This window comes from Syngnathoides biaculeatus, chromosome 2 (assembly GCF_019802595.1).
Source record: "Syngnathoides biaculeatus isolate LvHL_M chromosome 2, ASM1980259v1, whole genome shotgun sequence".
In the NCBI taxonomy this organism is placed as follows: Eukaryota; Metazoa; Chordata; class Actinopteri; order Syngnathiformes; family Syngnathidae; genus Syngnathoides; species Syngnathoides biaculeatus.
Window position 1 is genome coordinate 18,882,916 of NC_084641.1, and position 12,244 is coordinate 18,895,159.

The 12,244-nt window shown below is 41.5% G+C and overlaps 1 protein-coding gene across 2 annotated transcripts in view; it reads left to right on the forward strand.

Annotated features, from left to right (window-relative positions):
* Positions 1-11,209, forward strand: part of LOC133510809 (serine/threonine-protein phosphatase 6 regulatory ankyrin repeat subunit C-like) — a 36,676-nt gene extending 25,467 nt beyond the window's left edge. The window contains exons 28-29 of one of the 2 annotated variants that reach the window (XM_061839171.1): positions 688-1,075; positions 1,903-11,209. In XM_061839171.1, the coding sequence (XP_061695155.1) occupies positions 688-959 (272 nt within the window). In that variant the 3' untranslated portion in view covers positions 960-1,075; positions 1,903-11,209. The remainder of the gene's footprint in view (positions 1-687; positions 1,076-1,902) is intronic. The other variant, XM_061839182.1, reaches the window with a different exon arrangement.
* The last annotated feature ends 1,035 nt before the right edge of the window (positions 11,210-12,244 follow it).

Below are 12,244 nucleotides of genomic sequence, written 5' to 3' on the forward strand. Positions count from 1 at the left end.
ACAAGTAAAAAATTAATTAAGAAAAAAGAATTGTTAAAAGCCAAACAGAATAAGTTACTCTTGAACCTCCTTTTAAAAGCATGAACATACTTGTCTTGGTGCCCTCTCGCAGGCTATTCCAAAGGTGTTGGGGCATCATGGTCGAATGTGCTTTCTCTATAAGTTTTGTTATAGCCATTGAAATCATGAAAAGGTCAGGAAACATGTGCAACTATCCAGAAGTGTTTCTTCAGAATCTGCTGTTGAGATTTTTGGAGCAGACTACACACCCAAATGCCCAATTATTTTAAAAGCCTTTGTATGAAGTGTCTGTAGCAGACATCATACATTTTTGTGGACCAGGTCTTGGTGACTGGATTGCTGTATTTACCAACATTTTGCAACATTTATTGTGATGTATTTTTTTATTAAGTGAAAGAAACGACATGAGCAGAATGATTTTCACCATTTTTGCATAGAAGTAGAAGGAAGCCCAGCTGAAGGCAAACACAGATCATTATCATGGGGGTGGTATCCATCAAAACTCACAACAGGTGTTTTATCAATAGATGGATCAGTACATTGCAAAGGATCAAATCACAATTAGATAGCGGTAAATTGATTAAAACAGGATTCATGTGGGGGTAAATCTGTTACGCCCAGCTGTATTTAACAAGGTTCTCATGTGACTTTTTCTTCATCCACCAGGCCACACCCCAGCTCTGGCCTGCGCCCCAAACAAAGATGTGGCTGACTGTCTGGCTCTGATCCTCTCCACCATGAAGCCTTTCCCCCAGCTTGACCCTTCCTCCTGCTCTTGCTCCTCCCCTGGCGTTTCCCCATCGCCAGGCCTCAACTTGCTCAAGCACTGCGGCATAACGGCCGCCTGCGCCCCCCTGCCCAGCAACGGCCTCCACAACGGCTACGTCAAAGACCGCCACGGCGCACCGGTCGGCCTGGACGGCTGCCTGTCCGAGTGAGGGGTGTCGCCACCAGGCTCGGTCATGCTGCTGTCACCGTCATCTACCACCGGGGGTGTCTCCCTTTAATGTGGCCAAGAGGACCAGGAGAGCACCCGCCTACATATCTCTTTTGTGTATGTATGTATGTATGTATGTGTCTGTATGTGCGTGAGTGTTTGGTCTTTTATTGAGGTGCAGTCAAACCTAATATGCAATTAGAACCCCATTCCTCCATCCCAGAGTAGTGCTTACTACGTCGAGGCTTGTTGCTCTACAAGGCCACTCCGATCAAGTGTGACGTCCAAACTAACGCAATCTGGCCACACGCAAGTAAGTCATTTTAACCCTTTAAAAGCATCAGTTACGTAACAGCACTGGAACAAGTCTTATCGCCATATCGTTGACGGAAGTCATATCACACTGGTGACCTTGTAGAGGAACTCGCAACCTTCCCACGATCAAAGAGTTTCCTTTCGAGATGTTTTGCTTTTTTGTAACTTAGCCTAGATTTATATTTTTTTTTGTGAAGGAACCACACAAGGGAAAAAAAAAATCAAATTAGCTGAAAAGTGCAATGCTTGTGGACTACAGTACAATCTGAAAAGGGTCACAAAGATTCTGTGGTGTACTTTTGAAACATACGGCTCCTAATTTTTGGCATTGAAAGATAATTAGGTGATGCTGCTAAAATACGTAAGCACGCCTCTTTGCAAAGGCGCACCACGCCGGCATCGGCCCTGAATGCCGACGCTGACATTTTAAAGAACTTTGTTAGGCTAGAATGTTTCTAAGCATGTTATGACCAAAGTTGATCAACACTACTATGGCTATAAAATTATTTATTTGAGATGAACTGTACTGTACAGAGAGAGACAATAGATCTTGATATACCTCGTCAACTCGTTTAGCAGCTGCTTCATCTTTGCCCAGGGTCCGTAAGTCTGGCGTTCTTTTTTTGTAGGTCGAGAGAACTACTGTAGGATGTAGTGAAGTGACCAAGGCCTTGTTGATTTCCAAGATGAAGGCTTTACAAGTAATATCTGCCAACAACACCTCATCAGAGCGTCATATATCTGAGCACATAAATGAACAAGCCATTTCAATTTCGTTCCCATCTCTTAAACAGTGTTTGTGCAAAGTTTTCAGAGTCAGCGTGGTCTACGCGATAGTTCTGTGTGACGTTTAGGCCTTTTCTTTTTCACGTGTGCGCCTGCGTGTTCCTCAGTGTTGAAGGATTATTTCGTGACCTCGTCTTAATAGTTTCTATCTCTTGGTGGTCATCACTTTGAAGCGTATTGTCTGTTTATTTTACTGCCTCCATCATCATCATTATTTTTTTTTTTATTATTTTGTTTTTATTTGGCAATTTATGAGCAATATTTTTTCTTTTGGCCTTTTTTTGTTCGTTATATTGAATAGACAATCACTGTCACAAGGGCTTTTGTTTCCCTGGAGTGGGTTTGGTTTTCCTTTTGGTCTTAACTCGGTGACAGATGACCTGAAGACTAAACAAATGGCTCTGCGTGTTTTGGGCATTTTAAACCGTCTGTGTCAACACAAATGCACTGGATTGCCTTTGACGGCGTCTCATCAAATGCCTTTTTCGACCCATGCCTTCCATCATTTCAGTTGGACCGTAACACGGCAAAAGTATTATGAGCCTTTGCATCTCTGAGACTCACCTTCCTCCCATTTGATAGCACGAACCACAGTCAGTAGATGACAATATTTAAAAAAAAAAAGGGGGGTTGTTCCAGAAAAGGAAGAGGTATAATTTATCAACCATTATGGGTTGGTGAGTAGGAATTGCATTTGACTTAATTTCCTTCAACGACTCTGGGGGGGAAATGAAGGTCAAACTACCAATTTATAAATATTTTTAGGGTGATGGGAGAATATCTAGGAATGTTTTGAACTCCCATGCCCATGAGTAGCATAACTCGCCATAGTTGTCACGTTCTTCTTCGGAGAGCAGGCAGCACTAGCTGAGACTGAATGAACACCGCCTCTTAGTTGCCCCCAAATAGTGCACATCGTTTAGCCTCCTTTTGTTTCAAGAGTCGTTTAATCAACAAACAATTCTACCCAACGATTATGCCCATCCCCAGTGCAGGCTTCAGGACTAGCACAGGTCCAAATATGTGCTTATTGATGTCGTTTTTGTCTCTTCCTTAAATTTCTGGTACTAAACATACTAAATGCATACTAAAGATGATTGTATCGCCTGTTGTGTTGTTACGTGGTTCATCTGCTGGCCGTGATAACTTTACTCAGTATCTACTGCTAGTGAAGTGGCACAATTGCACACACATGTTGACCAGATGAGTGATGAGGACCTAGACTCGTTGTTCGACTCCTTCACTTACTTACTACTTATTAAAATTGACACAGACTCCTGTCGAGAGGAGCCATTACTAGTTTGCTGAGATGAATTTCACTTTTTACTATTCTCTTGGGTTATTAACATAAGGTACATAATTCGTTTGCGATCTCAGGATCTGTGGTTGAAGCAGCAAGCAAAATTAATGAACCAATCATAATTCAGCAGGATAATTAGTATTTTTGTTTTTATGTGGATGCGATGTTTCATGAAATTTGATTCCCTTTGTAACCTTAATCCTATAGCACTTAATTAGTCAAGCACGCACTTTCATACATTCAGGTTCTAATTGTGCAAAATGGAGCAGATATAATGTATGTACTTATGTTTACATGCATGTGTGTTGCTGCTGAATTACAGGAATGGTCGGCTAATCATCGACTTTTGTGCATTTCGTTGATTAGCGAATGGTGTCTCCGACCACACGGGGCGCTGTCCACTGGCCACTACCTTTTTGATCTCATTTGTGTGTGTGCACGTGCCCGTGTGTGTGCAAGTGTGAGTGAGAAAAAGAGAGGGTTATAGAATGATTGCAACTTCCAGCCCAATCTGCTGCTCCGAGACATTTGGAGTCAAGTGCTGCGACTCGGCACACATAACGAGTGGGCTTCTTAGAAACACCACACACACACACTGGCAATTTGTGGGTGCTCATCCATTCAAGCAGGGATGGGTTTTTTTTTTTTTTGTTTTTTTTTGTTTTTTTTTTCCCCTCTAATGATGTCCAAATGTGACTAGATTACAGACTAGAGCCTTTGCCACCCTGCAACTATACCATCTATTAGTTTGCGAAATAGGTTTCTTATACTTGTGTTGAATGTGAGTCTATCTGTTACTGATAACCGAGTGTTGTGCATGTTGATATAGAGCAAATATGAGGATGGTCTAATTGTAGCAATAGCGTGGGTGTGAGATTGAGTGCTGACAAACTTTGCGATCCGTTTAGGCCAAGTCATCGATGCCAATGGTGGATTTAAAATACAAATGCGGGCTTCGACGCATTCCCAGCTATTGCCAAAATCTGCGTAAGGAGGATGAGGAAATCTCCTGCTACAGCACCAATTTAATTATGCATTCATTCAGGCCGTTTACAGTCTGACCATCCAATCTGAGCCATGACTGAAATGAATGTCCAGTTGGGGTCTGTCTTTCAACCCCCACCCCCTCACCTTTCCCAAGCAGAATGATTTGAAGTAGTGGAGAATTCCCAGTAGCATGTACTCTAAACCTCTTGTTATGGTGTTTGTTGTCGTCTAGCTTGCTTTGAGGTTGTTTGTTGGCTAATTATTTCCATCAATTTTTGCTGAAGCCAACGGGGTTATTTGGGTCAATTTGACATCAATTTCATTGAGAATGCCTTATTAACTGGGACAAAAGAAAATTAGACAGGTCTACAACAGAATATGGTCGACAAAAATGCACCTAAGCTACACCCATTTAGTGCCATAGAAACCTTTATTTGCCTTTAGATGTAAATCACATTGGTCAGTAACTTATTCCCTAATAGGCAGAAATATTATTACAATAACAATCTTTGGACTTGCATGTCTTTGTACTATTTAGGACAAGCGTATGACAGCTATTTGCATGGGATATTATATTTGGATACTTAGACCACAGGTACTCTATCAGTAGGGTTTTATAATTGGACAACGTGATTTTGGTATTGACAATGAAATCCCGTGTTTAGTGTGTTAGTGTGTGGTTGTGTTGGCGTGAGTGCATGTGTCAGAACTTACTTGATGTCATAAAAATTGAGGAGAAAAAAAAAGCATGGCATTTTCAAAATTGATTTACCGCTGCGTGTCTTGGTTCTTACTTGAAACAATTCTGATATATTTTTTAAAAAGGCAAATTTCAATTCAACTCTGATCCACTGTTGAGCCTTTTGCCTTAAAAAGCTTAAAAAAAAAAAAAAAAAAGAATGAAAAAGATTTAGGTCCCTGGCAATACCTGACACATTGCATAGCCTGTTTGAGGTTACAGACAGTACTGCTAAAATGACATGTTGGCCTTCGGGTATCAAGAAGCACACAAATCTGTCACAGTAGCACATAGTTGAACGTTGCCATGGTGCAGAGATTGTCCCAACAGGAGAATAATGCCATTTTTGCCACTGTGAAAGCGTGGAGTCAGAATTCACTAGTAAACAATCAACTTGGACTTCTAACGGAGCGGCAATTGGGGGTTCAAAGTAGTGTGCCTCACATTGTTCAGAGAAATGAAATAAAACAATGTTTTTATTCATAATGAATAAATTACTTGTTGAAAAAAAATTGTGCAGCTATGCGAAGGGTCCATCTCCCTGAATTGTGTAATTTTGCTTAAAGCAGCCTAAATTGGAAAAGTATACTGACTGAATAATCACTAGCTTGCGTTGCTTACCTTCACCAAGTTGCTCCCCACTACACCTTCTCAGTTTTTGATTGGACCTGCTGTTTTAGCGAGGAAGCTACTTCATTTTACCTCTTGTCCAGTCAAACAATTTTCTCTCCCCCTGCCCAAACCTTTAGTCATTAGCCACCACACTATATTACTTTCCCCTCCCCATTGGTATGACCTGTGTACTATCAAGCACAGCAGTGGCACGGTGCCTTTTATTTGTTTTTACCGAAAGGTACGGTCTTCCATTTATATTTCCCGGAAGCCTTATACAATGGGGGGAAAAAAATGAAATTTCGCTGATTACACCGGACCGCAGCCTGAGGCTCATCCAACCCCGACAGTTCATCCTCTGCAGTTTGATCCCTTTGGTTTTAGTTTTATCCACTCTGTGTTTAAAAAAAAAAAAAAGAAAAAAAAGTGGTGTAACTTGAACATTTGTGACAGAGCTTTTCAGACACATCTAGCAGGTCTACAAATGGATTGGGATCAAACTGTATGAAAGCACAAATCCAAAAAAAGGCACCACAAATCTCTGTTCGCCCTCCTAAAACCTTGTTTCAAGGAGCCTCGCGGACGCAGGCTTTTACTACCTTGACCCTGGAGATGTTGTAGCAAAACAAATATGAAATGAAATATAAGAAGCAGGTCTTAATTAAAAAAAAAAAAGAAAAGACCTGCCAACGTAAATAAATCGGGTCACCCTCACCTATCAGTGTTTTTGTTACACTGATGGTCGATGACGGTGATCAGTCCCGTGACCATGTGATGAATCGGTGCGCCCCTCCCCCCCAAGCTTGACTGTCATTAACACAAACTGTAGAAAGACCACTGTGTGGACTCTGAGTTCCTTCAGAGTGTTCTTGACTCTTCGGTATCAGTTGGTGGTGTGCGGCTTCGCAAAAGGCATCGCGAAGCAGGGTCACATTGCTTTTGCTTTGTTTGGGTTTTTTTTTTTTTTATTGCAAACTGATTGTTGATTTGTGTCATTTAGGCTAGACTGAGTACACGTAGGGTTGCAGTAGTAGCCGGCGTGCTGTGTTGATAACCGTGTGAATTGTACTCTAGAAGTGACGTAAACGTGTCGTCTTAACTGAGGCATGAATCTTCTCAAGCTGACCTCGTTTGGAAATAGACAAAAGATAAAAGTGCAATAACCTTTTATTTGTCGTTGTTTCCTCCAATGATTATTTAATATGCTTTTAAGTTGAACACCAAAAGTCACTCAGCTGTAGCAGATAAAGGGTTTCCTCTTGTTTGTGTTCGGAGCGGTGACGTTTGACTGTGGAGTGTGTGTGTGTGTGTGTGTGTGTGCGTGTGTGCGTGTGTGCGTGCGCGTGTGCGCGCTATTCCGTTCCTAAAACTGTGATCCAACTTGGGCAAGCCGCCTGTTTGGAGGAAACACCGTGCACAAGTTGGGTGGTAGATAGATGTGTGTGTGCCTGTGCGTGTGTGCGCTTGAGTGACCTCGGGGATGACACTATTGTACTTGGAATCTTTTATTGCTCCACTTCTGGTTTCTATCTGGTAGACGTTCCTTTGCATGTGTAGATGTATATGCATCCTTCTCCTTGAATGAAACATTTCTCCAAAAACAACAACAACAAAAAAACTAAAGGAAAAAGTGTTTAGTCCTGCTGTCTGTGATGTATGCGGATAAAAGGAGTATTGAAAATGCCTTATTTTGTGTTAATATTGAGCATTAAGGGTTCCTTCGTGTTTCTCCCTTTTCAACGTGTTTCCTAAAGCTTGTACAGTCCGACTCCTCTGAGATTTCTATCTACTGTATAGCCTACTGTACGTGTTTCCACACTTTGTTACATGGAGTTAATTGTCGTCTTTCTTTTTGCGGAGATACATTCCCCTCGAAAGTGCCGTTTGTTTTCACCAGCAGAGGAGCAGTGTCTTTTGGGGGAAATGAAGAAAGAACAGTTTGCTCGTATTCGTTCATTGTTGAAGCGACAATGACAAGTCAGGCTGGGTTTACACTGCAGGCTCTAATGTGACACAGTTCCGACAATCCCACCCACCTCATGTGACATATACGACACATTAGGTTGAATATCCTCAGATGACGGATGGGCATTTGACTCAATTTCCTTAAATGACTTTCAGAAAACTTTAACTGCCCATTCCTTGATATTCAAACGTAAATGCATGTTCTATATGACCCATCCTCATTAGGGTTGCAAGCAATGTTCCCTCTAAGCTGCGCAACTGCGCATTTACGCACTTGTTGCACACTCTCAGCGCAGATGAAAAGTGATCCAGCGCAGTGAATTCCAGTCTGACATTTTTTTTTCTTTTTATATCACGGCAGCACACTGCCTCTCACACCAGGCCACACACTCTATTTCCTGGTTTCCCTGACTCCGCCCCCTCCACTGTTAAAGGGGTAATTACAATTGGTGTGTAATGGTAAAATTCCACCTTGGCACATTCTGATCAAGGATGAAAGCACAGATGATATAGTTCCCAAAAAGCTCATTCTATATTTTAAATATAGGAGGCAATATAACATTAACCCTGAAACACAACTACCAAGTTCCCAATGTCAATTAATCAAAAAAAAAATAGCCATCCCTGATTCTTGTCCAAATAATAACTACATTTAAAAAAAAAAGATCGATGTATGGGATGCTAAAAACTAAAGAGGAGATCATTTCTCATACCATCATTGTGTCAAATGGCTTCAAAATATGCCTTTTAATGCAATCGTGGGAGATCAAAGTTAGTGAACGCTCACAAGTGCATCACCTATTAAAATGGTGAAAAGTTGAAGTAATGTGGAGGGTACCTTCATTTCAAACCTGTGACTGGACTAGTCAGCCCTAACCAAAGGAAACTACAGTGTATACTTTGCTTAGTTAGTTCTTCTGTCTTCTCAGTCCTGTCACTTTTTTGTTTTTTTCCCGAGTTTTTGGTTGTGTTCAAATCCATTTTTTCCCCCAGGTGTTCCGTAAATGTAACCGCAGTATTGGGTCTGGGTCGGATAAATCGGTTACAGGCATAAATCTATATTGGCTACTTAAAACATCTGCAATGTAAATCCAGCCTGATCGAAAAGAAAAGCAGCGAGGATTTTTTGTTTTTTTGTTTTAATTTTTGCCTAGCACCTTTTTACTGCGTGATGTAAGTCACCTCAATGTGCTTGATGATTCTAAAGCAGAGCCATATTGGAGAAGTTGTCCCATAGGAACCCTCTTGAATGTGTTACGAGGAATAGCCTACTGTAGGAAGGGATGTATACTTGCATGTCCCGTGACATTTTAGCAGTGATCGTCCGTCTTTGTTTCGTTTATTAATTTTGTTTAGTCACTGTAGATCTTGCCACCTCATTGATGCTCACAAGCTATTAACAATCCTCACAACTGGACTTGAAGCAGGCGTTGATCTGCTGCTGAGGCAGCCTTAAGTCTAAAAAAAGAAACAGGTAGAAAATAGCTTGCCTGTTTTAACATGGAGTGGCTTAACTTGGTACATACAAGGGAGCCCTTATCAGGAGTGGAAGAACTCTGAATCAGGGCATGTGATGAGTTACAATCAGCTAATTTCACAATGCACCTTCACGTAGAAGAATCGTACACAAAAAAAAAAAAAAAGTTGGCACGTCCACCCAACATTCCAAAGTTGACTCCATATTCCGCGGTCCTGTCCGTCTGAATAGGCTTGTTAGTTTTTTTTTTGTTATTTTCTTGCTTTACGGGTGAATGAAGTGGGCTCATGCGTGTGCTTGTGTGCCTGCGTTAATGACAGGGTTCCCTAGTTAGCCTGATTACCTCATTTACAAAATCTGCAAATCTACTTGTTCTACTGTGCGCTAAAGGAGTCAATGCCATCACCAGCAGCAAGACCTGGAATGACAACAGGACCAACTGTGTTGAAATTTGCAAATTAGAAACTGGGATGAACTCTTCAAGGTTTGTTTGGGTTGTGTTTCTTTTAACGCTGAGTGAATTGGCGCCGCAGCTCATCACATCAAGTCCAGCACTTCCAGATTTTTCCAAAAAACGCTGGTCAGAATGTTATCATGAACCACTCAAATCTGCACTGTCACTATTTAGTCGATTCATTCCGATACTAGTGAAACGTGCGCACAACAAAACTTGGTGCAGCACTGAAATGTTGGGGGCGGTGGGGGTGAGGGTGTGTGACGTTTGTGAGGAAAACATTCCTTGGTGTTTTGCAAACTGAAATAAGAAATACATTTTGACATCCATCTCAGGAGGAAGCACCTTAAAAGACAAATGTGTTTTCGTGCTCCGTCTATAGCATCGATTTGACTTGGATGTCATCGTTCTTTTCCCAAACCTGCCATATAACCGACTCGGTGAGATGAGCTGCCGTAGTACGAGTCCGCTGGCCACCTGGCGGATTTAAGCAAACATTTGCGTTTCAACACTTGCTGTTCTCCGTAGCATTTCTCCTACCTCCTTGTTTTTGCAGCTTTCAAGTACAGTTTGTCTCGCCACCTTTTTTTTTTCTTGACTAGAAGAGCTTGCCAGTATTGGAATTCAGACAGATTTATCCTAAGCAATGCTAGTTAAAAAGAATCGAGCGCTTGGTTGTGTTTATACGTGTCGATGTCTGGGGGCGGGGGTGGGGGGGGGGTTGAGAAGCATTTATACGATTCAACACAACTGGAATCTGAAGCCAGACAATGTTACAGTGCAGATAATGATGATAGTCCCCTTTAACATTTATGTGGTGCACAGCTGAGTCATCTTGGGATGTTTTAAAAAAAAAAAAAACGTAACGACGTCTTGGCTTTTATTTCCCCCTCTAAATCATATTTTTGCCTCCAGCTCTAACTGTATCTTCATTCCGGAAGTGTTGATTACTCTGGAGCGCGGCAATATCACAGGTTGTCAAAAGGACAATTGAAGGATGGATTTGTGTTCCGGCACCAGAGGTGAGACTTTGAGGGTACCTCTGTGACGTTTGCCTTATGAATCCATCCGTGCACTCCGTGTTCTAGTAGAAACCATCCTCTTTGTTAGGCGTCTTGTATCTGGACCCAGTTTGACGGCAAGGGGCGTACAGGACAAAGTTTGAGGTTAAATCCCCTCCCCAAAATCCGCCTAGCTTCCAACCTAATCCATCTGCTCCATTTGTAGGACAGGACCGATCCACTCCCCAGCCCCCACCCATCAACCCCCCGCCCTCATCCTGCCCGCTGCCTCACCTCAAACTTTAACCAGTTCATATTTCTTTTATTCGACAATGCAATCCTGAAAGCACTTTGCCTTGTTATTCCTTTATGTGAACATGTGAATGATGATTTGTTACAAAAAGAAAAAAATGTTGAATATGTAAATGATCATTCACTGTTTTGGAAAAACGTGCATTTGTCTTTCTGACATTAAAAGAAAAAAAGAACAATTTAGTGACATTGAAACCTATGAATCTATTTTATAAAATGTTTGCTGCAGCCAATTGGTCTTGTCATTCAGTATTGTGGCTTAGGGTTGTTTGTGTTGAATAAAGTGCTATTGCTAAATATTTACTCCTTTATCTCCTGTCCCGTTTTTTTGGCCAATGGGTGATACATCACCAATATATGCATACACATACAACATGGTGCTAGATTATGTATTCAGTTCTATAGATTTTGTTATGAACGTTGCGTTGCAGTGCAGTCATACTTGTAGAAGTTTCACTTGTTCTCTGACCAAGCTCATAACTCGGTACTTATCAAATCAATACTTCCATTGAAATAAACTGAAAAGCCATTTGCAGTGGGACTAAAAAGGTATTTAGTCAGCCACCAATTGAGTACTTTCTCCCACTTAAAGAGCTGAGAAGGGCCTCTATGGACCTTTCCGACCTGTCAATCACTCGTACAATAATAGCCAATCAAATAGCCGCATTGTCTTAACCCCCGGCTTGACACGCCCCTCTTGTCATCGTGTCCCACAAGCAACACTGGTCATCAGAAGCGTGCGGTTGGAAAAGTTAATGTTGCGAACAAAATTGTCCTCAGATGCGCTTGGGGAACGTGCAATTCTGATGAAAGCTAGGTTACAAGGGGCCAGGTTGATTCATTTTCCAAAGACCAAAAACACAGTCGACGAAGTGTCTACGATGGATTAAGGCTCGCAGAAGAGCGCACGTGCAATTAAATTTGGACAATATCAACAAACACAAGGCTGTATGTTCGAAGGTAAGTGAGGGAGAAGTATCTTCTCTGAGTTTGATTTAACTATTATCAGTGCTTTATACATTGTATTTGACTTTGTTTGAGTATCACTGACCTGCTGAATGAAGTGTGTCATGTTTTATGGCGAAGAGTCGGGTTAATGATGCGTAAATGCGTGATGTCATGCAAGACAAATGTCCATTTGCTATTTGTATCACATCGAACTTTTAAGACAGAGCACTGGGTTCCATTACGAGCCACGTCAAATGAATACACCCACTCACTTCTAAAGACTACAATGATATTACTCGTGATCTTTCCACAAGTAAAAAGGACTCACCCTGCTTAACATGCTCAGTAGGATTCCACTATTTTATCCTGTTGGATTCCAATTTGAAGTTT